General features: G+C 72.3%; 5 protein-coding genes across 9 annotated transcripts; 1 reads left to right on the forward strand and 4 right to left on the reverse strand.

Moving 5' to 3' along the window:
- Nucleotides 1-179: 179 nt before the first annotated feature.
- Nucleotides 180-3,946, reverse strand: AP4M1 (adaptor related protein complex 4 subunit mu 1). 4 transcript variants are annotated; one of them, XM_072848641.1, is made up of 16 exons: nt 3,760-3,946; nt 3,408-3,472; nt 3,218-3,312; nt 3,038-3,144; nt 2,862-2,958; nt 2,356-2,466; nt 2,184-2,264; nt 2,047-2,109; nt 1,768-1,834; nt 1,627-1,680; nt 1,416-1,543; nt 1,251-1,342; nt 1,127-1,171; nt 1,006-1,056; nt 816-933; nt 180-559 (listed from the first exon to the last, which is right to left on the reverse strand). In XM_072848641.1, exons 2-16 carry the CDS (start codon nt 3,463-3,465, stop codon nt 371-373), a joined length of 1,356 nt encoding a protein of 451 aa, XP_072704742.1. In that variant the 5' UTR covers nt 3,466-3,472; nt 3,760-3,946; the 3' UTR covers nt 180-370. The 4 variants fall into 4 exon arrangements, with proteins under 4 accessions (XP_072704742.1, XP_072704746.1, XP_072704745.1 ...); XM_072848645.1 differs by lacking the exon at nt 3,760-3,946 and having other exon boundaries at nt 1,251-1,327; nt 1,416-1,522; nt 3,408-3,551; XM_072848644.1 differs by lacking the exon at nt 3,760-3,946 and having other exon boundaries at nt 1,416-1,522; nt 3,408-3,551.
- Nucleotides 3,885-9,160, forward strand: MCM7 (minichromosome maintenance complex component 7). 2 transcript variants are annotated; one of them, XM_072848639.1, is made up of 15 exons: nt 3,885-4,045; nt 4,144-4,223; nt 4,575-4,739; nt 4,832-4,956; nt 5,224-5,404; nt 5,482-5,619; nt 5,942-6,091; nt 6,174-6,288; nt 6,376-6,528; nt 6,809-6,892; nt 6,966-7,359; nt 7,576-7,659; nt 7,732-7,900; nt 8,505-8,614; nt 8,763-9,160. In XM_072848639.1, exons 1-15 carry the CDS (start codon nt 4,015-4,017, stop codon nt 8,965-8,967), a joined length of 2,184 nt encoding a protein of 727 aa, XP_072704740.1. In that variant the 5' UTR covers nt 3,885-4,014; the 3' UTR covers nt 8,968-9,160. The 2 variants fall into 2 exon arrangements, with proteins under 2 accessions (XP_072704740.1, XP_072704741.1); XM_072848640.1 differs by having other exon boundaries at nt 6,397-6,528.
- Nucleotides 9,161-9,230: 70 nt separating this feature from the next.
- On the reverse strand, nt 9,231-14,232 carry COPS6 (COP9 signalosome subunit 6). The gene is made up of 11 exons (XM_072848646.1): nt 14,102-14,232; nt 13,125-13,284; nt 12,256-12,358; nt 11,620-11,751; nt 11,123-11,211; nt 10,975-11,037; nt 10,824-10,871; nt 10,331-10,445; nt 10,020-10,112; nt 9,681-9,781; nt 9,231-9,476 (listed from the first exon to the last, which is right to left on the reverse strand). Exons 2-11 carry the CDS (start codon nt 13,239-13,241, stop codon nt 9,336-9,338), a joined length of 1,002 nt encoding a protein of 333 aa, XP_072704747.1. The 5' UTR covers nt 13,242-13,284; nt 14,102-14,232; the 3' UTR covers nt 9,231-9,335.
- Nucleotides 13,929-16,103, reverse strand: SNAPC2 (small nuclear RNA activating complex polypeptide 2). Its single transcript, XM_072848587.1, has 5 exons — nt 15,842-16,103; nt 15,154-15,273; nt 14,999-15,067; nt 14,642-14,879; nt 13,929-14,383 (listed from the first exon to the last, which is right to left on the reverse strand). The coding sequence occupies exons 1-5, from the start codon at nt 16,049-16,051 to the stop codon at nt 13,929-13,931; spliced, it is 1,092 nt and encodes a 363-aa protein (XP_072704688.1). The 5' UTR covers nt 16,052-16,103.
- A 521-nt stretch (nt 16,104-16,624) lies between these two features.
- Nucleotides 16,625-25,880, reverse strand: PELP1 (proline, glutamate and leucine rich protein 1; the record flags this gene model as incomplete). Its single annotated transcript, XM_072848588.1, is given in 19 exon segments — nt 16,625-17,266; nt 17,268-17,390; nt 17,393-17,641; nt 17,676-17,771; nt 18,324-18,545; nt 18,865-18,920; nt 19,171-19,297; nt 19,375-19,525; nt 20,011-20,127; nt 20,874-20,962; nt 21,101-21,188; nt 21,287-21,416; nt 22,051-22,201; nt 22,842-22,901; nt 23,016-23,087; nt 23,534-23,683; nt 24,349-24,454; nt 25,270-25,334; nt 25,707-25,880. Coding segments are annotated over 19 exon segments (2,820 nt in total), but the record flags the coding sequence as incomplete, so codon positions are not given.
- Nucleotides 25,881-26,092: the final 212 nt, after the last annotated feature.

The following is a 26,092-nucleotide window of genomic DNA, read 5'->3' on the forward strand; positions in this document are numbered from 1 at the left end:
CGGCTCCAGGCCATCTTCGACTCCACCAACCTGGGCATCGAGGTCAGCTGGGGGGGAACGCACAGGGGCCCTGGGGGAAGAGGGACCCCAGAGGAGAGCCCTCCCCCCCACTCTGGGGGGGTCTCACAGGACCCCTCTCCCCACAGGACGTCTGAGCAAGGGAGCCCCGGTGGCGCAAGGCGGTTTTGTGCCTGTTTATTGTTGTTACGAGCCCAAATCTGGGGGAGCCCGGCTCCCTGGGCCCTGTTTGGCAACGGTTAATAAATATTCGGTTGACAGCCGGTGTCGGGGCGCAGGTCCCCGGTGTCGCGGCATGGGTTCCCGGCGTCAGGGGGCCGCAGGGTGCGGGTCGCGGCAGGGGGGTTCCCGCTCAGAAGCGCAGCACGTAGGAGTCGCTGTGGGTGAGGTAGCGCACCCAGCGCTGGGGGGGCCCGGCCGGCCCCGGCAGCCGCACGAAGCGGATGTGCAGCCCCGAGCAGGTGTGCGCGGGCAGCTCGAAGGCCAAGTTGGCCGGACCCAGCTCCAGCAGCGACGCGCGGCTCAGCCCCGGCACCTCCAGCTGCGGGGAGGATGCAGTGACGCTGGGGACGGCACGGGAGGCCGGGTCCCCACCCGGCCCTGGGCCCTACGGCTGCTCCCCGCAAAGGGGAGGCTGTGGGTCCCTGCCTGTCCCCAGGCCCCACGGTCGTCCCCACAAGAGGGACAGGAGCCCAAAGGCTCCCCAAGGAGGGGGGGGGACAGGTCCCGGCCCATCCCCGAGCCCCAGGGGAGCCCCCTGCCTGGCCCCCCACACCCTTCAGGCCCCCAGCCCTCACCTTGAAGAGTGCGGAGAGCTGTGACCCCCCCTGGCAGCGGGGGATGTCCCAGCGGATGGACTTGGTGCTGGGCTGCAGCTCCGCCATCTGCTCAGGGCTGCTCAGCTCCTGCGCCAGGCTGGGGGAGCACGGGGGGGGTGAGGGGGTGACAAGGCGGGGGACAGCCCCCCGACCCCCAAAAGGCACCCACCTGCTCACCCCCTTGGGCACAGGCAGCTGCAGGCGAACGTTGAGCGCTTGGCTGGAATTTGGGGTGGGGGGATCAGAGGCTGGGCTCTGCCGCAGCCCCCCTGGACCCCCTGGGCACCTACCTCTTGGGGGGCAGGTCACAACGGAGCTTCAGGTACAGCCGGAGTCTGCAGGGAAGCAGGGATTGGTCGGAATTGGGGTCCCCCCCCAGGGATGGTCAGGGGGTGACACCCCCCCCCCCCTCACCTCCCCGTGGGGTCCTGGTCCACGGTGGGGAAGAGGCGGAAGGGCAGAGGCGAGGGGATGTCGTCCGCCAGCTGGTACTGCATGAGCGTGAGCTACAGGAGATGCGGCTCAGGGGGGGCTGCGGCAGCCCCCCCACGTCCCCCGGTGCCCCCCGGTATCCCTCACCTCCCCCTGGCTCGGGGTGACCTTCAGGATCCTCCCGCTCTCGAACTCGTCCAGCTTGACTGAGCTGTGGAAGGCGCATTCGTCCACCCGGACGGCTGTGCCATAGCCTGGGGGGGCAGAGAAGGGCGCTACGGGGTGGTGGGGGGCAGAGCAGGGGGTGGGGGTGCCGGGGGGCAGCCAGGGCTGTTAGGAGGGTGCTGGGGGGGCTCACCCCGCAGCTCCGACTTGCCCACGCAGAACTCCTCTGTCAGCCCGATGCGCATCTCTGCGGGGACAGAGATGGGGGCGTCACCCGAGGAACGGCCCTGGCTGTCCCCAACCCCCCGGTACCCCAACCCCGGCCCCCCCTTACCCACGCAGCTGGGCAGGTAGCACTTGAGGCGGATTTCCCCCTGGACGTCCACCTTCATGGGTGTCCCCTGGGGAGAGGGGATGTGGGCTGAGCTGGGACGGGCTGGGGGGCAGCGGGGGGCGGATTGAGACTTCAGGGGAGCACGGGAGTCCCATGGGGTGGGGGGGGCCTGGGGGCGGTGGGCAGAGCCAAAGCACCCAGGGGATGTGGGGTGATGCTGTGGGGACACGCTGAGGGGCGGTGGGGGGCACGGGGCAGGGGGTCCCTGTCCCCACTCACGTTGGCAGCGATGACCACTGTCAGCCTCTCCACCACGTCCACGAAGACCTCGTTCCTGGTGCCCTGCGGCCAGAGAGGGGGAGGTCAAGGCTGGGGAGGGGACAACGAGGGGACACGGGGGCAGCGGGGGTTCCTACCTGCTCCCCACGGGGCGGCAGCACGGGGCGGCTGGCAGCCGAGCTGGGGGCCACCCTGTTCTGCTGCGTCTCGGCGCCGAACTGCAACGACACGGCGGGGACACAGGGTTTGGGCACCCCAGCTGGGCTGGGGGGGCTGTGGGGGGGCGATGGGGCGTCCCTGGGTCCTCACCAGCCCGATGGAGCCCAAGTCGAGGAGGCTGAAGGGTTTGGTGGCCACAGGCTCTGTGTGCATGAAGTTGCGCAGCACCTCGGGCGCCGTGGTCTGGACGTAGCCGTAGTCCTGGGGGGGCCGGGGGAGTTGTCACCCCACCCCCACCACCCCCCCAGCTGTCCCCATGTGGCCCCTGGGGTGTCCTCTGCCCCTCCCATCCGCCCCCCCCGAACTATCCTGTCCCCTTCCCTCTGGGGTGTCCCAGCTGGGTGTTACCCCAACTGGGTGTCCCCATCACCCCCTGAGCTGTCCCCAGCCCCAATGGGGTCCCCACCATCCCAAGGGGTGGCCCCAGCCCCATAAGGTGTCCCCAGTGCCCCTGGGTTGTCCCCCGTTCCCTCCAGCGAGTTCTCACCATGCCAAGGTGTCCTCACCCCTCCCCCATGGGGTGTCCCCAGCAGCCCCAGGGGTGTCCCCGGCACCTCCCCTGCGTGTCCCCAGCTCCCCCCCGGCAATGTCCCCACCAGCATCTCATCCAGCAGCTCGTAGATGAGGGCGAAGTTGAGGCTGACGTTCTTCTCGCTGAGGGGCCCGCAGAAGTCCCGCAGCAGCGTCACCAGCCTGCGGCAGGACCCGTGGCCATCAGGGGGTCCCCGTCACCCCGCACTGTCCCCCTCGGCCCCCCTCGGCCCCCCGGTACCTGTTGAGAAACTCCACCAGGGTGAAGGGCGACGCGTCCGGCGTCGTGGTGGCCACGAAGTAGAGCCCCGCGTGCCGCACGTGGACAAAGTGCCGGCCCTCGTGTGCCTGGGGGGGGAGCGGAGCCGTGACCCCCGTGAGACCCCCACGGAGCCCCCCGTGTCCCCTCGGCCCCCCTTACCATGAAGACAGGGGCCTGGTCCCCTGGCAGTGAGGTGATCCTGCGGTAGAAGGTGTCAGCGAGGTCCGTGCTGGTGCCGCAGGTCTCCCCGCGGACTGGGGGGTTAAGGAGAATGGGGGGGGGGCACGGGGGGCCCTGGGGAGGCCCCCAAGCGGGGGGACCCCCGGGGGGTGCAGGGCGTGGAGGATACAGTCCTTGTGGATGAGCCGGTCACCCTTGGAGGAGAGGATGAAGATCTGGGACAGCATCACCGGGCTGGGGGGACGGGCAGGAGTTGGCGTGGGCCCCCCAGCCCTGCACCCCCCACGAGCTCTGCGCACCCCAAAGCCGCCTGCCCGAGCCCCCCGCCCCAGCCCCCCCAGCACCCTGAGTCCCACAGCACCCTGTGCCCCCCCCAGGCCCCGCACCCCAAGGTCCCCCCACCCACAGAGCTCAGCACCCCCCGGCTCCTTGTCCCCCTCCAGGCCCCCATCCCAGCGCCCCCGCGGCCGCGGCCCCTTTAAGAAGGGGCGTGTCCAGGGCCCCTCCGGGTCCCCCCGAACCTCCGACCCGCCTGGCGGGTGGCGGTCACATGACACGGCCGAAAGGGGCGTGGGCCGGGCCGGGCCGCCGCGCGCCGCCATTGGCCGGCGGCGCGAAGGCGTGGCCTGCGCCGGACTGGGCGACGGTGGTCACGTGGCGCCGGTTTTCGCGCCACTTTTCGTTGCGGCGGCGGGAACCGGAGCGGCGGCGGGTCTGGGATTGACCCTTGCGGGCACCGGTACCGGAACCGGAACTGACCGGGGACCGACCCCACTATGGCGCCGCGCGACTACGCCGCTGAGAAAGGTGCGGGCGGGCTGGGGGGCGACCGGGGCCGGGGCCGAGACCGGGACCGGGACCGGGACCGGGACCATCCCCATCCCCATCCCCCACTCCTTCCCCAGAAAAGGCGAAGCGGTTCCTGCAGAACTTCTACCGCGATGGCGCTGACGGCGGCAAGGAGTTCCCGTACCGGGAGCAGCTGGTGAGAGCGGGGACCCGGGCCCGGTGGGGATCCGCCGTGCTGGGTGTCGCCGTGAGACACACTCCCCCCCCGCCCCGAGGCGGCTGGGGGTCCCTGTCCCCCTCCGTGCCGGCTGGGCCCCCTCCGTCCCTATCCCCCTCCCCTCTCCGGCCCTGGCCCGGGCCCCCCCGTGCCAGCTGGGCCCCCCCCTCACAGCTGCAGCCCCCTCGCCATGGCAGCCGGGGGTCCCCTCTGCCACCCTGCCCCGGCTGGGGTCTCCCCCTGCCCTGTCCCCGCTGGGGTTCCCCTGGCGTGGGGTGTCCCTGCGGCCGGTTTGGGGTCCCCACACCCCCCTCTCCCCCCAGCCCCCAGACGGCGCTGGCGCACCGGGAGCGCGTGGCGCTGTACGTGGCGCTGGACGACGTGGCGGAGGACGACCCCGAGCTGGCCGAGGCCGTCTGCGACAACGCCAAGCGCTACGGCCGCCTGTTCGCTGACGCTGTCCACGAGCTGCTGCCGCTGTACAAGGAGCGCGAGGTGGGGGCTCCCCGGGTGGGCAGGGGGGCAGCGGGGTGCCCCAGCGGCTCCTTCCGACGTCCCCCCCTTCTTCCGTGTCCCTGTGTCCCCAGGTGTCCCGCAAGGACGTGCTGGATGTGTACATCGAGCACCGGCTGCTGCTGGAGCAGCGGGGCCAGGACGCGGGGGACACCCGCAGCCCCCAGAACCAGTACCCCCCCGAGCTGCTGCGGCGCTTGTGAGTGCGAGGGGGGGGCCGTGTCCCCCCTGCCTCCCCCTCTGACCCTGACCCTGCTGCCCAGCGTCCCCAGGGAGCCCCGTCTCCTCTCTAACCCACGTCACCAATTCCCCACCTCCCCTGGGACCCGGTTCCATCCCCACGTGCTGCCCCCAAATCCAACCCCCCCTCTCATCCGACCCTCTCTTGCTCCTTTGTTCCCCATTCCCATCCCTGCCTCAGCGGCGTCCCCACTAACCCCAGCCCTTTCTGTCCCCCCATCCCCAGCGAGCTGTACTTCAAGGCCCCCTCCACCGCCAAAGCCCGCGTGGTCCGCGATGTCAAGGCCGACTGCATCGGGAAGCTGGTGACTGTCCGCGGCATCATCACCCGCGTCACCGAGGTCAAGCCCATGATGGTGGTGGCCACCTACAGCTGTGACCAGTGTGGGGCCGAGACCTACCAGCCTGTAAGCGCAGTGGAAGGGCCCCGGGGTGGGCGCAGGGGCCCTGGTCAGCCCGAGCCCACCCCCTCGGCTCTCCCCAGATCCAGTCGCCCACCTTCATGCCGCTGCTGATGTGCCCGAGCCGCGAGTGCCAGACGAACCGCTCGGGGGGGCGGCTCTACCTGCAGAGCCGCGGCTCCAAGTTCATCAAGTTCCAGGAGCTGAAGATGCAGGAGCATGTGAGTGGGGGGGGGGCCCGGGACCTTGTCCTCCAGGGACAGCAGGGGTGTCCCCCTCCTTTGGGGCCCCCAAATCGGCCCCAGTCTCCCCCCCAAGGTTTCCCCAGCATGGGGTGGAGGGGGACAGTTCTTCTCCGACCCATACAGCCCACCCCTGGGTCAACGTTGTCACCGCCGGAGACAAGGAGCTGACACGTCTGAGTGGCTCTGTGTTACCCAGTCTACCCCAGCCCGTACTGGTGCAGGGGTGGCTCGGGGATGGGGGCAGAGTCTGGCGGTGCCCCCAGGTGCTGCAGACCCCCAGCCCCATCTGTCTCCACAGACCGACCAGGTGCCGGTGGGGCACCTTCCCCGCTCCATCAACGTGGCCGTGCACGGGGAGAACACGCGCCTGGCCCAGCCCGGGGACCACGTCAGCGTCACCGGCGTCTTCCTGCCTCTGCTGAAGACCGGCTTCCGCCAGATGGCCCAGGCAAGCGCTGAGGCAGCGGGTGGGGGGCTGCGGTGGGGGTCCACGGCCACCCCCAGCCCACCGCCACCCTCTTCCCCTGTAGGGCTTGCTCTCTGAGACCTACCTGGAGGCCCACTGCATCGTGAAGATGAACAAGAGCGAGGAGGACGAGTCGGGGACCGGGGAGCTGAGCGAGGAGGAGCTCCGGCAGATCACAGGTGAGGCTGTTGGGCACCTGGGACAGGCCTGTCTGGGGGTGGGGCCCCTAGGGCTGCCCCATGGCAGGTCAGGCGGCTGCCCCACAGCTTCCTTCGCTGCCTTCGCAGAGGAGGACTTCTACGACAAGCTGGCCTCCTCTATTGCCCCTGAGATCTACGGCCACGAGGACGTGAAGAAGGCGCTGCTGCTGCTGCTGGTGGGCGGCGTGGATCGCAACCCCCACGGCATGAAGATCCGGGGTGAGGTCACACTCTGCGCTGGTGTGGGGACCTTTGCCAGGGGTGTCTCCCCCTCCTGTGGGAACGCTTGGGGGTCTGGGATCAGCCAAGGGTCCGGGAGGTTTGGTGTCAGGGCATCCCACTTCACACAGGCAGGTTTGGGGGATGGGGTTGGCCTTCTGGGACCATGGAGGGAATCGGCAGCCACAGCTGAGAGATTTGGGACGGGAGCATGGCAAAGTGGCGCAGAGGGAGCAGATATGTCCCCCCACGGACTCACCCCCCCACCTTCTCCCCCCAGGCAACATCAACATCTGCCTCATGGGCGACCCCGGCGTGGCAAAGTCGCAGCTCCTGTCCTACATCGACCGCCTGGCCCCCCGCAGTGAGTACTGGGCTCCTGGGGGTGGAGGGTGCCTGCGCCCCCCCCTCACCCCGCCACTCCCCTCTGCCTCCAGGCCAATACACAACAGGCCGGGGCTCCTCGGGCGTGGGGCTGACGGCGGCCGTGCTGCGGGACCCGCTGACGGGGGAGCTGGCGCTGGAGGGGGGCGCGCTGGTGCTGGCCGACCGGGGCGTCTGCTGCATCGATGAGTTTGACAAGATGTTGGAGGCCGACCGCACAGCCATCCACGAGGTGATGGAGCAGCAGAGCATCTCCATCGCCAAGGCGGGCGTGCTGGCCACCCTCAACGCCCGCTGCGCCATCCTGGCTGCCGCCAACCCCGCCTACGGCCGCTACAACCCCAAGCGCAGCCTGGAGCACAACATCCAGCTGCCTGCCGCCCTCCTCTCCCGCTTCGACCTGCTCTGGCTCATCCAGGACCGCCCCGACCGTGACAATGACCTGCGGTGAGCAGGAGGAGCAGCTGAGGGGTACCGTGGGGCTGGCGGGGGGGGCCGGGAGCTGTGGGGTGAGTGTTGGGCACTGGGAGGTGGGGGGGGAGTCCATGGGGCATGTGAGGGGCTGGGCTGGAGGGAGCATGGGACCCACATGAGAGCCATGGGGCTGGGCTGGTAGTCGTGGGGCAGCCCTGGCCCCATTGCCAGCCCCTCTCTGCCCCACAGCCTAGCCCAGCACATCACCTACGTGCACCAGCACAGCCGCCAGCCCCCCTGCTCCTTCCAGCAGCTTGACATGAAGCTCATGAGGTGAGAGAGGCTGCGAAGGTCCGCTGGCGCTGGCCCTGTCCCCGCTGTCCCCTCACCCTGCCCGTCCCTCAGGCGCTACATCGCTATGTGCAAGCGGAAGCAGCCGGTGGTACCGGAGGCTTTGGCCGACTACATCACAGCCGCCTACGTGGAGATGCGGAAGGAGGCCTGGGCCAACAAGGACACAACCTACACCTCGGCGCGCACCTTGCTGGGCATCCTCCGCCTGGCCACTGCCCTGGTGAGCCCCGGCACGGGCAGGGACGGGCAGGGAGGGCTGCGTGTGGCGGAGCAGGACCCACAGAGCTGGGCAGGAGCCGGAGGGGCCCGACTGGGATGGGCCAGGCAGGAGAAGACGGGACCAGGACAAGACGAGCTAAAGCAGGGCCGGACGGAGCCAGGCCAGACCCAGAAGGGTCAACCTGGGCTGGGAGCGTGTCCTCGTCCCCTTCCGCCGTGTCCCTGTCCCCCCTCGGCCTCCACAAGCCCCAGGGGCCCCAAAGTGGTGTTTGTCCAGGTTGTGCGTGTGTGGCGTCTACTGCCGAGGCAGCGCGTCCAGAGCCTCGGGTGTGCAGCCAGCGTGGGGCCGGTGTCCCCTCCTGTCCCCCGGTGTCCTTTGTCCTTTCCTGGGGCACGGCCAGCTTGGGGCTGCCTCTAGGCCCCCCCGTTGTCTTCATGTCCTGGGGGCTCACGCCAGGATGGGGGCGAGTGCACTGGGGGGCTTCCAGTGGTCTTGGGGGGCACCCTGGGGCAGGGAGGAGCGTTGGGGGCTCCCAGGTGATGTCAGAGGGTGCCGGGGCTGTGCTGGGGGGACCCAGTTGCTGCCAACCCCCCCATTCCCAAAGGCCCGGTTGCGGCTGGTGGACGTAGTGGAGAAAGAGGATGTGAATGAGGCCATGAGGCTCATGGAGATGTCGAAGGACTCGCTGCTGGGGGACAAGGGACAGCAAAGCCGGTGAGCAGGGGACACAGAGGGACATGCCAGGAAGGGGGGAGCAGCGGCGTTGGGGGAGCGCCGACCCTGTCCCTGTCCTGTCCCCACGTCCCAAGGGAGGAGGTGGCACTGCCAGGCTCCCCCTGACCCCCGCGTCCCCCCCCCGCAGGGTGCAGCGTCCGGCCGACGCCATCTTCGCAGCAGTGCGGGAGCTGGCGGGGGGCCGGGGCCGGGCCGTGCCCTACGCCGAGGCCCTGCAGCGCTGCCTGGCCAAGGGCTTCACCCCGGCCCAGGTCCAGGCCGCGCTCCAGGAGTACGAGGAGCTCAACGTGCTGCAGGTCAACCCCGCCCGCACCCGCATCACCTTCGTCTGAGGGGGCACTCGTGGGGACGCCCTGCGGCCCCCCACGGGGCGGGAGACGCGCAGGGATGCAGCCGCCGTCACCGGATACGGGGACGAGTCCTGTGGCGCTCCGCTGGCTCCTTCACCTGCCCCGGGCCCCCCCACCCCTTGTTACAGCGATTTGTGAAGCGCTTTTTTACCAATAAAAAGGCTTTTGTTACTGATTCTGGGGGCAGCACCGGCCTCTTCCCTACCCCTGGGGCCACGCTGCCCGCCAGGCCCGGCTCGCCCAGAACATCAAACAAGGCCGGAGCTGCAATTCCCATCCTCGAGCTGATTTATTGGGGGGGGGCCAGGAAGGGGACACACACACACACACAGTGCCAGCATGGGGGAGCTCTAGAAGAAGAGCCCCCGCATGCGTCGGCCGATGCCCTGCCGGTCGTAGAGGATGTTGAACTTGTTGACGAACTGGTTCATGGTGTTGCAGGTCTTGGTGATGGTGCCCAGGTAGGCCATCAGCCCCACGTCGTTGCATTGCTGGGGGGGGGGGCAGATCGGGGGGTTACTGCACTGCTGCCCCCCCCAAATTGCATCCGTTCCCTCTGCGCTGCAGCAGCCCAGGGGCCACCAGGAGCGCCGGTGGCAGAGGAGACAGCTGTGCTCCGAGAGGGACATGGGGACCTGACCGCCGCCTCCCCCGAGGGGCCTGGGGACCCCCCGACCCCCCCAGCCATCACTCACGTCGTAGAAGTCGGTCTTGAACTTGTCGGTGCTGAGGACGGGCAGGCAGTGGCACAGGGCATAGGCTTCGCGCAGGATCTCGTGGTTGAAGGGCACCTCGCCTGCAGGGACCGCGTCAGCCTTGGGGACCCGGGGGACAGCTGGGTCCCTTGAGGACAGCCCCGGGGACCTCCCGGATCCCCTCTTGGGCCCAGGGGACAGCCCTTCTCCCTTGGGGACACCCCAGGGACAAACCTGCCCCAGCCCCGCTCCAGGAGAGCGGGGAAAGCCTGGGGACAGTGGGGACAGCCCTGTCCCTGTTCCCAGGGCAGGGGGGACGCAGCCCTGTCCCCAACTCACCGGCCTCAGAAGCTCGCACGTACTCCAGGATCAGCTTGACCCGGCTGTGCAGCATCTTGATGGCGCTGTGCTGGGCGATGAGGTGCTCGGCCACTGCGGGGGTACGGCCGCATGTCCCCCGTGTCCCCTCCAGCCCCTCCGGTCAGCCCAAGAGCTGTGTCCCTGTGGCTCCTGTCCCCGTGTCCCTTCTCCGGTGCCCTGTCCCCATGTCCCCCCGCCTCTTCCCTGTGCCCCCCGCCCCCCCCCGTCCCAGCCCTGGGACCCGTCCCCATCCTGCGTTGTCCCCTCCCCGCCCCGTCCCTGTCCCCCACCCGTGGAGTTCTCCCCGCTGCCGGTCGCCGTCATTCGGGCCACGTGGTCGACCCCGATGCGCTCGGCCTCCTCGGTGGCCAGGGTGTAGGTCAGCTCCGCAAACAGCATCGTGGCCTGGGGGGGGACACGGGAGGGGTGACAGCCCCATGGTCCCCCCAACCTCCCCCGCCCACCCAGAATCCCTATGGCCTCAACCAACCACCCCAGACCCCCCCGAGTGACCCCCCCCCCCCCCGCAGACCCTTCCCCAGCCCCGATACACCTCCTAGACCCCCCATGGCACTCTTGGAGCCCCCCAACCTGCGTAACCTCCCCCGCACCCCTGAAGCCCCCAACCCCTCGGCCCTCCCCAGGACCCTAAACAAGCTCCTGGACCCCTCCCCCCCTGCCCCGTGGCACCCCTGGGGTCCCCCCAGCCTCCCCCATGGCCCCAGGCAAGAGGCCCCCCCCGCCCCCCAGGAACCCCCAGCCCCATTCCCCCCACTGACCTACCTCCCCGTTGATGATGTCAATGACGGACTCAAAGACGCTGACAGGAAGCTGGGGGGGGGCGGGCAAAGAGATGTGTTTTGGGGGGCCCAGACTCACACTGGGGAGGTCCTGAGGGGTCCCCCCCATATGCTGGGACCCCTCCCCGACTCACGTCCGTGTGCTTCGTCATGGGGTTCAGCTTGAGAAAGAGAGGGCTCTCGATGATCTCACAGACCTGGAGCATGGGGGGGCTGTCAGGATGGGGTGCACACCCCTCCCTCCCCATTCTGCCACCCCCGACCCCCCCCACTGCCACTCGCCTGCTTGTGGACGTGGATGTCGGAGGGGTCGGGGGGGCCCCCGGTCGTGTACCAGCCCAGGAACTCCAGCTCCTTGAACACTTGCTTGACTGGGGAGGGACGAGGGGGCCATCACCACCCACCCCCAATCTGGAGGCAGGGGGGGACACCCCACAGACCCTCCCAGGGCACTGACCAGACACCACCTCTATCCCCTCCCCCGACAGGCCCCACCACCCCTTTTCCAAGACATCCCCTCAAAGGCAGCCCACGCTTGTCCCCGGGACCCCCCCAGGGCAGCCCAGCACCCCCAGGATCTCCCGGGACAGCCCAGGACCTCCCCCTCAGGACAGCCCAAGGACCCCCAGGACCCCCAGGATCTCCCGGGAAAGCCCAGGACCTCCCCTCAGGACAGCCCAAGAACCCCCAGGACCCCCAGGATCTCCCGGGAAAGCCCAGGACCCCGCCCCCAGGACCCCCAGGGCAGCTCAGGGCCCCCCGGACCCCTGCCCCCTCACACTGCTCCTCCTTGGTGTAGTAGTACTCCTTGTCGATGAGGACGTGCCCATCCACCGCGTGCGAGAGCAGCTCGAAGGAATTCATCACCTCGATGTTGCGGCCCTCCTGCCGCCCGATGAGGGCCCCGATCACTGCGGGGACGAGGGGGACGGGACACGGGGACCGTCACCGGGGCTTGGGGGTACCGCCAACAGCCCCCACCCCACCCCACCTGGCACCAGCCTCAGCCTTGTGCGGGGGGGGAGGGGACCCTCAACCAGCTCCGGGTGCCAGCTGGGACCAGGCCGGGGGCTGTGGGGGCCATGTGGAGACTCCCCCTGGGGACACGGGGGCCAAGGCAGGGGCCGTGGGGGACTCTGGGGGACTCCAGAGAGGCCGCAGAGGGGCTACGGAGGGCCCCAGGGGGCTGTGGGGGACCCTGGAAGCCTCCGGGGGGCTGGGGGGGGGCTACAGAGGGCCCCAGGAGGCTGTGGGGGACCCTGGGGGACCACGGAAGCCTCCAGGGGACTGCGGGGGGGCTATGGAGTGCCTCGGGGGGCTGTGGGGGTTCTGGGAGATGCAGAGGGGCTGTGGGGACCCCGGGGGGCTCTGGGGGGGCCCTGGAGAGCAGTGGGAGCCGCGGGGGCCGCGGGTACCTTGTCCAGGGCGCCCCTCCTGCGAGCGCATGCGGATCCAGTGGTCGGAGATGTTGAGGATGACGAGGGGGTGCAGGGCCACCGAGACGCTGCCCGTCACCCCCGGCCATCACCGGGGGGGCGGCGGCGGGGGGCCCGTGAGCAGGCTGCCGGCAGGGGCGGGGCTGCCGGCAGGGGCGGGGCTGCCAGCTGGGGGCAGGGCTGGCGGCCGGGGGCAGGGCTGCCGGCTGGGGGCAGGGCTGCCGGCCGGGGGCAGGGCTGCCAGCTGGGGGCAGGGCTGCCGGCTGGGGGCAGGGCTGCCGGCTGGGGGCGGGGCTGCCGGCCGGGGTTGGGGCTGCCGGCTGGGGGCAGGGCTGCCGGCCGGGGGCGGGGCTGGGGGCAGGGCTGCCGGCCGGGGGCAGGGCTGCCGGCTGGGGGCGGGGCTGCCGGCTGGGGGCGGGGCTGCCGGCTGGGGGCGGGGCTGGGGGCAGGGCTGCCGGCTGGGGGCAGGGCTGCCGGCAGGGGCGGGGCCCAGGGGTGTGTGGGCGGATCCACAGTGCACGACCTGGTGTGGGGGCGTGGCCATGAGGAACGGGGGGCGGAGCAATGGCCTGAGATGTGGTCACAGGGCATGGGCGGGTCTCCGGGGGTTGTGGGCGGGGTAACGCCCCAGTGGCGGGTCCCTGGGTGGGGTAAAGGCCCGGTGGCGGGCCCCCGGGGGTGGGCCCCCGGGGGTGTGGGCGGGGCAAAGGGCCAGGGGCGTGTCCCCAGGAAATGTGGGCGGGGAATAAGGCGCGGGGGCGGGGTCAGGCGGAAGGCAGCGGGGCTCGGGGTAGGGACCGGCCGGTCGGGGCGGTCCCGGTGCGGCCCTGCAGCCCCGGGGCGGTGACGCTGGTCCGGTGTGCCGGGGCGGCCCCGCGGATGGTACCTGCCACGTCCACCTCCATCCCGCCGGCCCCGTTGCTCCCCGCCGCGGAGGAAGAGGCGCCGGCCGCCGCCGCCGCCATCTTGGCTCGGCCTGTCCCTGCCCGGCCGCCGTACACAGCAGCTCTGCACATGCGCGGGAGGGAATTAAGGGGAAAGGGGGCTGCGCATGCGCTGTGGGCGGTGGCTGCGGCGCATGCGCAGACCCTGAGAGACTTCCCCCAGCCTTTACCAGCACTATGCTCTCCCCAGTCCCCTCCAGTGCCTCCCAGTCCCCTCCTAAAGCTTCCCAGTCCCCTCCTAAGGCCTCCCAGACCTTTCCCAGTGCCTCCCAGTCCCCTCCTAAGGCCTCCCAGACCTTTCCCAGTGCCTCCCAGTCCCCTCCTAAGGCCTCCCAGACCTTTCCCAGTGCCTCCCAGTCCCCTCCTAAGGCTTCCCAGTCCCCTCCTAAGGCCTCCCAGACCTTTCCCAGTGCCTCCCAGTCCCCTCCTAAGGCTTCCCAGTCCCCTCCTAAGGCCTCCCAGACCTTTCCCAGTGCCTCCCAGTCCCCTCCTAAGGCTTCCCAGTCCCCTCCTAAGGCCTCCCAGACCTTTCCCAGTGCCTCCCAGTCCCCTCCTAAGGCTTCCCAGTCCCCTCCTAAGGCCTCCCAGACCTTTCCCAGTGCCTCCCAGTCCCCTCCTAAGGCTTCCCAGTCCCCTCCTAAGGCCTCCCAGACCTTTCCCAGTGCCTCCCAGTCCACCTCAGTGCCTCACAGGGGGGGTCCCAGGGGACTAGTGGGGGCAGCTCCTCACTGCAACCCCAAAAACGGTGATTTCCCCCCCCCTTTTTTCCACTTTCCAAACGACTCCGAAAACTCCGGGTTTGAGACAAATCGGGCTGTTTATTCCCCGCCCGCCCCCCCAGCCCCGCCCTGGGGGCACCCCCAGCAGGGGGCCCGGCTCACCCCGAGGGCTCCGCTCGGGCCAGGAGCCGCAGTGGGACCAGGAAGAGGTTGAGGGGGCAGAGGCCGACCCCCCTCCAGCCGGACGCGGGGGTTCCGGGGGCCGGGGTGGTACGGGGGGCTGGGGGCCGCCGGGGGCCGTGTCGGGGTCGGGGGGTCCGTCTCGGGGGGCGGGGGCTGTCAGGGTGCCGTAGACGCCCCGGAGGTGGCTGTGCAGGGCGGCGCGGTCAAGGGCACCCAGCTCCTGGGGGAGGGAGGCCAGCAGCGCCAGCACCACCGCCGACTCTGGGGAGACACACACGGTGTCAGGACCCCCTGCCCGCCCCACGCCCTGCCGGGGGAGCCCCAGCCCCACGGGGGGGAGGGGGGGCAGCGGCGATGCCGTCCCCAGCTGCCCCCCTCCCCCCGGTTTGGGATCGACACCCCCCAATATGGGACAACCCCCAGCGAGGGACAGACACCCCTCCCCCCGGCTCCCCAAATCCCCTCCCCGGACCAGCAAGGGGGCCCCAGATCCCCCCGACATCGGGGACCCCCCCTCACCGGCGGGGGGGAGCGCGGGCCCCTTCCCGCCCCGGCAGAGCCGCGCCAGGTACTCGTAGACCCGCTGGAAGTCGACGGTGAAGCCCCCGGGGGCGCGGGATTGGGGGGACGACGACGGGGGGGCTGCGGGGTCCGCCGGTGCCGACCCCCCCCGATCCGGCGGTGCCGCGGTGCCCGCGGGGCGCGGGGGGACGGAGTGGAGGAGGCTCAGGGGCTCGGTGGCCGCGACGGTGAGGACCTGGAGGGAACACCGCGGGGATGGGGTGCGTCACCCCCTCCCCGAGAGGTGCCCAGGGAGAGGGGGACTGTGCCCTCGGCCCCCCCACACCTCGGGAACCCCCCCCCAAACCCCCTCACCTGTGACAGGGCGGCCGCCGTCGCCTCCTCCAGCCCCTCCGCCAGCGTCTGGGCCAGCTCCAGCCACACCTGGGAGGGAACGGGGGGTGACGCGGGGCCCCGGCCCCCCCGCCCCCCGGGGCAGGGACCCCCCGCCACCCGCGAAGCCCCGTTACCTCGATGGGGGCCGGGACCCGGGCGCGGCAGCGGCGCTGCTGCTCCAGGCAGTGCCAGTACTGGGTGCGCACGGCCTCCCGCGCCGCCCGGCCCCGCAGCCGGCACAGGAACGAGAGGATCTGGGGGGTCGGGGGATCGGGGTCTGTGCTCCCACTGGGGGGCCCGGCCGGGGGGGGCACGGCGGCCGAGGGGACACGCGGGGCCACCCGTGGGGCTTGGCGGGGGCCAGAGGATCCCGGGCCCCCTTGCGCGGCCGCTGCTCCCCCCGGCGAGCCCAACGACGGGGGACTGCGGCGTCTGGGACCCCCATGTCACCCCCCTCCCCCCGGGACCCCGGCGACCCCCATGTCACCTCCCCAGGGACCCCGACGACCGGGGACCCCCATGTCACCTCTCTCCGGGGACCCCAGCGACCCCCATGTCACCCCCCCGGGCACCCCCCTCACCCAGCCCTGGGACCCCGGGACCCGCATGTCACCCCCTCCGGAGACCCCCATGCCACCCCCACCCCCTACCCCGGGACCCCAGCGACCGGGGACCCCACATAACACCCCCCGGGACGCAGGTGTCCGGGGACCCCATGTCACCCCCTCCCCAGGGCTCCCGGGCGTCCGGGGACCCCACTCCACCCCCCATCTCCCCCAGGTCCCGGGACCTCCCCCCGCTCCACGTCCCCGCCGCCCCCACCTCGGCCTCGCTCCGCCGGGGCAGGCGCTCCCGCAGCGGCCGCGGCTGCAGCTCGGGGAGGCCGAGGGCGGCCTGAGCCCGCAGCGCCGCCAGCAGCGCCCGCTTCTCCCGCACCGACCAGGCCGCCCGCGCCCGCTCCGGCTCGGCCGCCGCCCCCGGGCCCGTCACGTACCGCGCCGGGGCCAGGCGGGGCCGCAGCGGCGGCTTCATGGCGGCGCCGGCCCGGGCGGCCGCCGGCGCGCGGAGCTGGCGTCACTCGCAACGCGCCCGCACGGCGCCGCCTGAGCGGGTCACTGGCGGCGCGCCCAGAGCCGCGAGGCACTCTGGGAGTTGTAGTTCGAGGCCGCCACCCCCGCCGCCACCCCCCCTACCCACACACGGAGCCGGAGCCGGAGCCGGGGCTTGGAGGGTGGGGGGGAGGGGCGTGTTTATTCCACGTCTCGCCGCTGTGGCGGTGCCGGGCGGGGGAGCGTTGCGGAGCAGCCCCGGGGGCGCCTGGGGGGGGGGGGTGTCACGGGGCGGTTTCGGGGGCCTTGTCGTCGTCCGGGGGCAGTCGATGAAATCCGCCAGCATGGTGGCCGTCTCGTCCAGCTCCTGCGGGGGTCATGCGTCAGGGGGCCAACGGCCCCTGCCCCCGGGACCCCGCACCGGACCCCTCTTCCCCAGACGGCCCCACCCTCCCCCGCCCCCAAACCGCCCCTTCTCCTCCTCCCCAGCCGCCCCCGTACCTCCTCCTTGTCCGGGGGGCAGGGGCTCCTCCTCCAGCTGGGGGCACCGGCGGGGCTGCCCCCCGGGGGCTCGGGGTGTGGCGGGGGTGGGCGGCATCCAGGGCGGGGGAGGCGCCTCAGGGGGCTCCAGGAGGGGGGGCGGAGGCTCGGGCATGCCCGGGGGGGGCTCCCCCTCTTCCTCCCCCGCCTCCTGGGGGGCCTTGGTCGTCGTCCCCTCCTCCTCCTCCTCCTCCTCTTCATCCTCCTCCTCCTCCTCCTCCTCGGCCAGGGGGGGCGGCTGGCCTTCGTCCACCTCCATCACCAGGGCGCCGGTGTCCCCCGGGGGCGGGGGGGGCTCCTCGGGCACCGGCAGGGGCTGCCCCGCCTCGACGCCCCCTTCCTCCTCCTCCTCCTCCTCCTCGGAGAGGCCTTCATCCTCCTCGTACTCCTCCTCATCCTCCTCGTACTCCTCCTCGCCCAGCTCTTCCTCCTCGTCGAATTCCTCCTCCTCCTCCTCCTCCTCCTCTTCCTCCTCCTCCTCCTCCTCGAAGAACTCTTCCTCCCCGAACTCCTCTTCCTCCTCCTCCTCCTCCTCCTCTTCCTCTTCCTCCTCCTCCTCCTCGCTGCTGTTGATGTTGATCACCGCCGGGTCGGGCTCCCCGGGGATCCCCGGCAGCTCCGGGGGCGCGGCCGGGGGGACGACGGGGGCAGCGGCGGGGCGGCGGGGGCGGCGGCGGCGGCGGGGGCGGCCCCGGCTCCTCGGGGGGCTCGGGGGGCGCCGGCGGGGGCGAGGGCGGCGGCGGGGGCCCCCGCTCTTGGGGCGGGGGGCGAGGGGGCGCGCCCGCTTGGGGACGATGACCACGCTGTCGTCCGAGTCGCTCTCCAGGGAGATCTCCACGTCCGAGGGCTCCTCCTTGTCGTAGTGCACGAAGACGGGGCGCCGGGGGCGGCGCCCCGCCGGGCCCCCCTCCTCCTCGCCCCCCGGGGCGGCGGGGGGCTGCCCGGGGGGGGCCTCCCCGGGGGCTCCTCGGCCAGCGGCGGCAGCCGGGGGGCCCCAGGGGGTTGGGGGGCGGCCGGGGTGCCCCCGGGAAGGCGGGGGCGGCAGGGGCGGAAGGGGGGTGGGAGGCTCCGGGGGCCCCTGGGACGGTGGGGGGTGCAGGGGGCACCCAGGGCCGGGCCAGGGCGTTCACCACCACCAGGGCTTCGGCACAGACGGAGGAGACCTGGACGGGGAGCGGGGGTTACTGGGGAGACTGGGGACGGGGGGGGCGAGGGGGGCTTTGGGGGTCCCCGCCATGGGATGGGGGTGTCCCTGGGGGATGGAGGGGCCCTTGGGTCCCGGCTCCCCGACTGGGGGGTCCCATGGGGAGGGGCTGTGGGGTGAGGGGGCTCTGAGTGTCCCAGCTGTAGGACATGGGCTTTTAGGGGTGCCTGGGGGGTCCTGGCTGTGAAACAGGGGGCCCGGGGGAGTAAGGGTCCCAGCTCTGGGGCAGGGGGTCCTCGGGGGGGGTCGTGACCCACATGGGTCTCAGGTAACGGCTGGGGGTCCCGGCTGTGAAACGGGGGGACCCGAGTGTCGCAAAGGGAAACCCCAGGGGGACAAGGAGGGGGAGGGGCCAGGAGGAATCAAGGGTCCCTGGGGGACGGGGACCCCCTGGGGGTGCCAGCTCTGGGCTGGGGGGGCCCGGGGAGGACGGGGGGCGCCTGGGGAGGACGGGGGCCCCTGGGGTCCCAGACCAGGACGGGGGGGCCCCGGGGGGTCCCCGCCTCCTCACCTGGAGGGCCGGGTCGCGCTGGCCCTGGCCGAAGGCGCGCAGGGCGCAGTGCAGGGGGGCCCCGGCGGGGGCGGGGGCCAGCACCAGGGCCAGCAGCAGCTGGTAGAGGGCGGCCCGGCACGGGGGGCTGGCGTAGGGGGTGCCGGGGGGGCCGGCGGGGGGCCCGGGGGCCTCACTCTGCGGCAGCCGCAGCAGCAGCGGCACCACCAGCTCCTGCAGCCGCTGGCGAGGGGACGGGGGGTGTCAGGGGAGGGGGAGCAGGCCCCCAGCCCCGCGGGACCCGCAGCGCGTCCCCCCGACCCCCCCTGCTGCCGCCGCTGCCCCGGCCCTGTGGAGACCCCCATCGCCTGCCCGCCCCCCCACGCTTGCCCCAGCCCCACAAACACCCACTCCCCGCGCCCCAAACCCCATTACCGCTCCCACCGAGACCCCTGCCTCCTCCCTGCAGTTGTCCCCACCCGCCCCCCGAGAACCACACCTGCCCCCCAAAACCCCGGTACCGCCCCCCGGCCCCGCGGAGCCCCCTACCCCGCCCCCGTACCCGGTGCGTTTCCTCCTTGATCAGCGGCCCCCCCGCCAGGATGGCGCGACGCAGCGCTGGGGGACATGGGGGTCAGCGACAGGGTGATCGGGGGGGGCTTCCCCCTTTCCCCCAACGCCCCCCACCCCACAACACCAACAGGGGTCTTGGGGAGCCACAACAAGGCAACTGGGGGGGCTCCCCTTTCCCCCGACCCCCCACCAGCAATAGGGGGTCACAACGGGGCAAGCGAGGCCCCACCGCGGCCCCGAGGGAGGGGTGCAGCCCCCCCCGTGCCCGTGGGCGGGGGTCCCGGCCCCCCCGTACCTCGCAGGGCGGCCCGGCACACATCGCTGTTGGCCGCCGGCTCCAGCTTGCGGTGCAGGGTGGGGGCGTCCCCCCCGTCCCCCAGCTTCGGCCGTTTCGGGGCGCTGGGTTTGGGGTCTGCCTTCAGCTGCGGGGAGGAGAGAGAAGAGGGGGTACCGGGGGTCTGCAGGTGGGGGGACGGGATGGGGGCCCGGGGGGGCTCACCTTGATGCCCTCGGCCGGGGGGGTGATGTCGCTGAGCAAGTGGGCCAGCAGCACCTCGTTGGGGGCCCCGGGGCCCTGCAGCACCCCCGAGGCAGCACCCGCCACCTCCACCCACAGCTCCAGCACCTGGTACAGGCGGGTGCGCACCGCGCTGGGGGCGCGGGGCGTCAGGGGGGGCCTGGGGACCCCCACACCTCCCCGTGTGCCGCCGGCTGCCCCACGGACCCCCACACCTCCCCCTGCCCCCTCGTCTGTCCCAGGGACCCCCACACCTCCCCGTGTGCCGCCGGCTGTCCAAGGGACCCCCACACCTCCCCCTGCCCCCTGGCTGCCCCAGGGACCCCCACACCTCCCCTGCCCCCTCGGCTGTCCCAGGGACCCCCACACCTCCCCGTGTGCCGCCGGCTGTCCAAGGGACCCCCACACCTCCCCTGCCCCCCGGCTGCCCCAGGGACCCCACACCTCCCCTGCACCCCCAGGAACCCCAAGCCTCCCCCTGCACCCCGGCTGCCCCAGGACATCACAGACAGACCCAGGCAGGGGCCCCCGAGCCCCCGGGAACCGCAGGGACCCGTGGGGTGCCCCCCGCCCAGGCCCAGCCCTGCCGCGGGGAGCCCCCCGCCCGTCCCCCCACACCTGAAGGGCTTCTCCTGTCCTGGCAGCGCGGCCTCGCGGGCGCCGCTCCAGGTGCTCAGCACCTGCGGGAAGAGGCGGCCCAGGACGCTGCCCCAGCGCACCAGGCGCGCCCCACACCTGCGGGGCGGCGTCAGGCCTGCGCCCCGGCCCCCAGCACGGTCCCGGACCCCAGCACGGCCCTGGACCCCAGCATGGCCCCCCTGCCCCCCAGCGCAGCTCCCCCTGCCCCCAGCACGGTCCCGGACCCCAGCGCAGCCCCACGGCCCCCAGCACAGCTCACGTGCCCCCAGCACGGTCCCGGACCCCAGCGCAGCCCCCTGGCCCCCAGCACGGCCTCCCCTGCCCCCCAGCACAGCTCATGTGCCCCCAGCACGGCCCCGGACCCCAGCACGGCCCCCCCGTCCCCCACTGCAGCCCCCTGTCCCCCAGTGCAGCCCCGGACCCCAGCGCAGCCCCCTGCCCCCAGTGCAGCCCCTCTGCCCCCAGCACGGCCCCGGACCCCAGCGCAGCCCCCGGCCCCCAGCACAGCCCCCCTGCCCTCCAGCACAGCTCATGTGCCCCAGCGCAGCCCCGGACCCCAGCGCAGCCCCCTGCCCCCAGTGCAGCCCCCTCTGCCCCCAGCACGGTCCCGGACCCCAGCGCAGCCCCCGGCCCTCAGCACAGCCCCCTGCCCTCCAGCACAGCTCATGTGCCCCCAGCGCAGCCCCAGACCCCAGCGCAGCCCCCCTACCCCCAGCACAGCCCTTCCCTTCCCACTTCTCTCCCAGCGCACCCCCAATGTCCCCCGAGCACCCCCAGTTCCCTCCTAGCACAACCCCAGCGTCCCCAGTCACCCCCAAACCCTCCCGGCCCCCCAGACTCACGCCAGGATGAGGGAGGAGAGCACGTCCAGCATGTCCAGGTGGACCGAGGGCAGCAGCAGCATCTTCAGAGGACCGTCCCCAAACCAGTTCTGGGGGGGGCACAGGGCAGGGTTGGGACCTGGGGCGTCCCCTCTGCAGCCCCAAATGCCTCCCCCAGCACCAAGGACGCAGCCGGGGGCTCAGCTGCCCCGGGGAGGGGCTCGGGGACCCTCCTCCGCCCCACTCACGATGTTCTTGCTGGTGATGTTCAGGGCACGGCAGACGAGGTCCAAAACGTCCTGGACAGGGACGGTGACGGGAGCCACAAAGTCCTTGCTGCCGGGGAAGAACGGTCAGGGGGAGCTGGGGCTCCAGGGGACACGGCTGGGGGGCCGGGAAAGGGGGGGTCTGGGAGAGAGTGGGGAGGCCGGTACCTGAGGAGGAGCTGGAGCACGCGGGCCAGCCCCGAGAAGCGGTTGTGCAGGGTGAGGACGAAACCGGTGTCCCCGTCCTGGGGGGCCGGCAACAGCATCTCCACCCCCGGCCCCTCGTAGGGCAGTGGGTCTGGGGGGCAGCATTAGTGCCGGGGCACCCCCAGGAGACCCCCGCCATCCCTCGGCCTTCAGAGACCCCCAAAACATCCCTCAGGGCCCCTCCAATCCCGCCAGCATTGCCAAGCCGAGGCATCTATCAGAATCTCTGTCACCGCAACGTCCCCCCAAACGTCCCTCAAGGCTCCTTCACCCCTCCAAAGCCCCCTGAAACCACCCGAGGGTCTCTCCATGCCCCCAGGTTCCCCCCAAAATATTTCTCAGGGTCCTCGCAGCCCCCCAGTGTCCCCCAAACCACCCCTCAGGGTCTCCACATCCACACAGCACCCCCAAAACCACCTCTTAGTCTCTCTGCGGCCACAGAACCCCCGAAACCACCGGAGAGCCTCTCTGTCCCTACAAAATCCCTAAAACCACACCTCAGGATCTGTCCATGCCCAAATACCCCCCAAACCCACCCCTCAGGGTCTCTCCATGCCACCAGAGCCCCCCCGAACCCACCCCTCAGACTCTCTCCATGCTCCAGAGCCCCCTCAGGGTCCGTCCATCGCCCCAGCCCCCCCAAAACCATCCCTCAGGGTCTCGCCATGCCCCCAGAGCCCCCAAGCCCCTCCCGAGGGTCTCTCCGTGCCCCGGCCCCCACCCACCGGTCTCGCTGCCCTCAAAGAGCGCCCCGAGCAGCCCGTGCAGGGTGGCCAGCAGCCCCTGCACCTCCTGGTTCCAGCACTCCGTGTGCCGCAGCCCCTGCGAGAAGCCCCGGCCCAGGGCCGGCAGCAGCGCGTAGCACTCGCAGGCCAGCTTGGGCGGGGGGGGAGGGGGGGCACGCGTCAGGACCCCCACCCGCCTGCCCCTCGGGCTGCCGTGAGCCCCCATGAGCCCCCCGGGCTGCCCCAGCCCCCAGATGCCCCAGTTCCCCCACTGACAGCCCTGCCCTGCCCCCCCGCCCCGGGCTGCCCCGGATCCCTGCCCCCTCCCCCAAGAGCCACCCCAGTCCCCTGCGTTCCTCCCAGGACTGTTCCTGCACTCCAGGGACCCCCAGCCCCTACGAGACCCCCGGGGCTGCCCCAGCCCCCGCAGCACTCCCTGATCCCCCAGTGACTGCCTTGCCCCCCCAGGGCTGCCCACAGCCCCCAGGGCTGCCCCAGCCCCCCGCAGATGCCCTGACCCCCCAGACCCACCCCAGGGCTCTTCTGGCCTCCCTACGGCCCCCCCATCCTCCTCAGGAGCCCCTTGGGGTGCCCACTGTTTCCCTAAGACCCCCCAGTCAAGTGTTACCCTAGCCCCCCTCCCACGGAGTCCCAACTGCCCCCCGCACCCCCTGAGACTGGCCACAGCCCCCAGAACGTACCCTGGACCCCCTAGAACAGCCCCACACCTTCAACCTGCCGGGAGCTCCCCCCCCAAAAACTTCACGGTCCCCCCCAGCTGCCCCATCTACCTGCTGCAGCTGCGGGGACTCGGAGTCGATGCGGGACAGGAAATACGCTGCCAGCTTTCCCTGCGCGAGACGATGGGGGGTGACGATGACACAGAGTGCGCGCCCTGCCCTGCCACGCCCTCCTGGGGCGGGGGAAGGCACGGACCCCCCCAGCTCCCCGGCGGGGGTCCTCACCCGCATGGAGCCGCAGGCCCGGGGGTAGAAGGTCATGCAGGACTTGATGCCCTCCAGCGTAGAGACCTCGCACTGCGGGGGGTGAGCGGGGCCGGCACAGACCCTGAGCCCCCCCCCAAGTCCCCTGTATCCCCCCAAATCCCCCATGTGCCCCCGAGCCCTCCCTCCCAAACCCTTATGTCCCCACAGCCCCCCTCAGCCACCCACGTGCCCCCCAAAACCCTCTGTGTGCCCCCCAGCCCCCACGGTCACCTCCTTCCACAAGCCCCCCAAAAGGCACCCCCCCCCATACCCCTGCCTGTGCCCCCCGCCCCTGCGACCCTCCCCAGCCCCCCTTGTGCCCCCATGAGCCCCCAAGGCTCCTCCATCCCCTCTGTGACACTTCTGAACCCCCCGGATCCCCTGTGACCCTCCCCAACCCCCTCGGACCCCCCCCCCGGGCCTTGTGCCATCATCCCCGGCCACCGTGCGCGTCCCCCAGCCCCTGCCTGGCCCCCCGCGGCCCCCCCCGGCCCCACCTCGGGTTTGAGAGCCAGCAGGGAGGTGAGCAGCCCGGGGATGTGGTTGGTGCCGATGTCCCGCGCCAGCTCGGGCAGTTGGGAGGAGAAGAGCAGCAGGTCGTGGAGCACGGCCACCCCCAGCGCCATGGTGGGGGCCGGGTCCTGCGACTGGGGGGGGTGTGGGGGGGATGTCGGCGCAGCCCCTCCTCGGCACGGCCCCGACCCCCTCCCAGCGCGCCCGGTCGCCCGCTGCGCCCGGCCCTGGCCCGGCCCAAGCAGTGCTGCCCTCCAGAACCCCCGGGGAGCGCCGGGGACCCCTCAGCCCCATAGGACCCCCCCCCCCGGGACACCCCAGGGACCTCCACAGCTCCTCAACGAACCCCCCCAGGGACCCCAGCCCCCTAGGACCACCCCAGGGACCCCCCACGCCACCCCAGGGACCCTCCCACGGCCCCCAGCCCCCCCCGCCCGGGACCCCCAGGGACCCCAGCCCCCTAGGACCACCCCAGGGCCCCCCACGCCACCCCAGGGACCCTCCCACGGCCCCCAGCCCCCCCCGCCCGGGACCCCCCAGGGACCCCAGCCCCCTAGGACCACCCCAGGGCCCCCCCACGCCACCCCAGGGACCCTCCCACGGCCCCCAGCCCCCCCGCCCGGGACCCCCAGGGACCCCAGCCCCTAGGACCACCCCAGGGCCCCCCACGCCACCCCAGGGACCCTCCCACGGCCCCCAGCCCCCCCCGCCCGGGACCCCCAGGGACCCCAGCCCCCTAGGACCACCCCAGGGACCCCCACGCCCCCCAGCCCCCAGGGACCCCCCAGGCCGGCCCCACCTGCAGGAGGTGCTGCAGGCCGCGCAGCCAGCCCAGGCAGTGCTGCTGGAAGGGCTCGGTCGGGCTCTCGCTCACCAGCAGCGACAGCAGGCACAGCCCCTCGAACCTGCAACGCCATTGGCTGCCGCACGCAGGGCCCGCCCCCACGGCCCCTGCCGGCCAATGGCGAGCCCGGCCCCGTGCAGCGGGACACACACACACAGAGACACACAGACACACGACGACCCCGCTTCTCATTGGCTGCCGTGGCCCCGAGTCCCAGCAGCGCCTCGTGTCAGGGGAGCCAATGGGCAGCGGCACAACAAGGGCGTGGTGCGATAGGCAAGGCCTGATTGGCTGCCTGCCGGCATGGCTCCACCCACCAGGGCGGGAACACCCTCTTGATTGGGGGCGGTCCCACTTACTGCCACCCACCGCGTGTTGGGGAGCCAATAGAAAGTAGCAGGTTGAAGGTGTGGTACACGGAGGACACGCCCCCTCTGACTGGCTGCACCGCTAAGCCAATGAGATACACCACCCGGGGGTGTGGCACTGGGGTGGCTTCTGATTGGCTGCCTATGTAGTCCCACCCACCCGTAATAAAACAACCAATGAGAAACACATCCATGTGAGGGTGGAGCATGTAACCCATCCCCCTTCTGATTGGCTGCCTGCCCCTGCAGCCCCACCCCCAAGAGACAACGCCTGTTTTTATTGGCTTACCCCACCCCCACAAAAACACCCAGCCAATGGCAACGCAGCTGCAATTTGGAAGCATGCTCCCATTGGCTAATGTGCTAGCCACACCCTCTGCACGAGCTGGCACTCCTGTCTCATTGGCTCATGCCTCACTTTTTGCCCCGCCCCCAGCACAGTAGCCAATGAGGAAGATGGCAGCAAAGGAACCACGCGTCCCGATTGGCCGAAGCAGCCGTCACTCACCGGGTCTTCATGGAGCTGAGGCGGGCGCTGGTGACGCCGACGAGGCCACCGATGGCCTGGGCGCTCTGGGGTCACGGGGTCAGGGGTCAGGAGGGCGTCCGGGGCCACGGGGCATCCCCAGGGGTCATGCGGGGGTTCGGGGAGTCACGAGGGACAGGGTAGCGGGGGTCAGAGGTCACCGGGGGTCACGTGGGTTCGAACGGGCGGGAGGGCGGGCGGGCACGGCCCCGGCGCGGCGGGGGTGGGGGGGGTGTCCCGGGCGGGGGCGGGGCTCCCAGGGCGGGGGCGGGGCAGGGCCCGAGGGGTCCCGATCCCGGCGTTGGGGCGCGGTCCCGTTGCCCGGGGGGGGGGTTGGGGGGCCCCGATGCCGCTGGAGGGGGGTCCCGGTGCCCGCGGGGGTCCCGTTCCCGGCCGCGGTGCCCCCCTCCCCCCCGCACCTGCGTGCCCGCGCTGTCCCGCAGCCCCCGCACGAGCCCCGGGAGCGCGCGCCGGGAGGGCGGGAGCGCGCTCAGCGCCTCCAGCAGCGGCGCGGCGGGGGCCCGCGCCGCCGCCACCGCCGCCATCGCCGCCGCACGCGTCGCGCGGAGCCGGGCGCCGCCTGATGAGGTCACGCCGCGCGGGGAGGCGGAGCCTCGGGGAGGGGGCGGGGCCAGGCGAGGAGGGGCCTGGAAACGGCCCGCTGGGGCGGGGGGAGGCCTTGAAACCGCCCGGGGCGGGACGGGACACACGCGACACTTGAAACGGCCGCGGGGAAGAGGGGCGGGGGGAGGGGGGGGCTGGAAACGGCCACGGACGGGGCCGGGGGGGGGCCTGGACACCGCCG

Source organism: Ciconia boyciana, chromosome 32, assembly GCF_034638445.1.
Source record: "Ciconia boyciana chromosome 32, ASM3463844v1, whole genome shotgun sequence".
In the NCBI taxonomy this organism is placed as follows: domain Eukaryota; kingdom Metazoa; phylum Chordata; class Aves; order Ciconiiformes; family Ciconiidae; genus Ciconia; species Ciconia boyciana.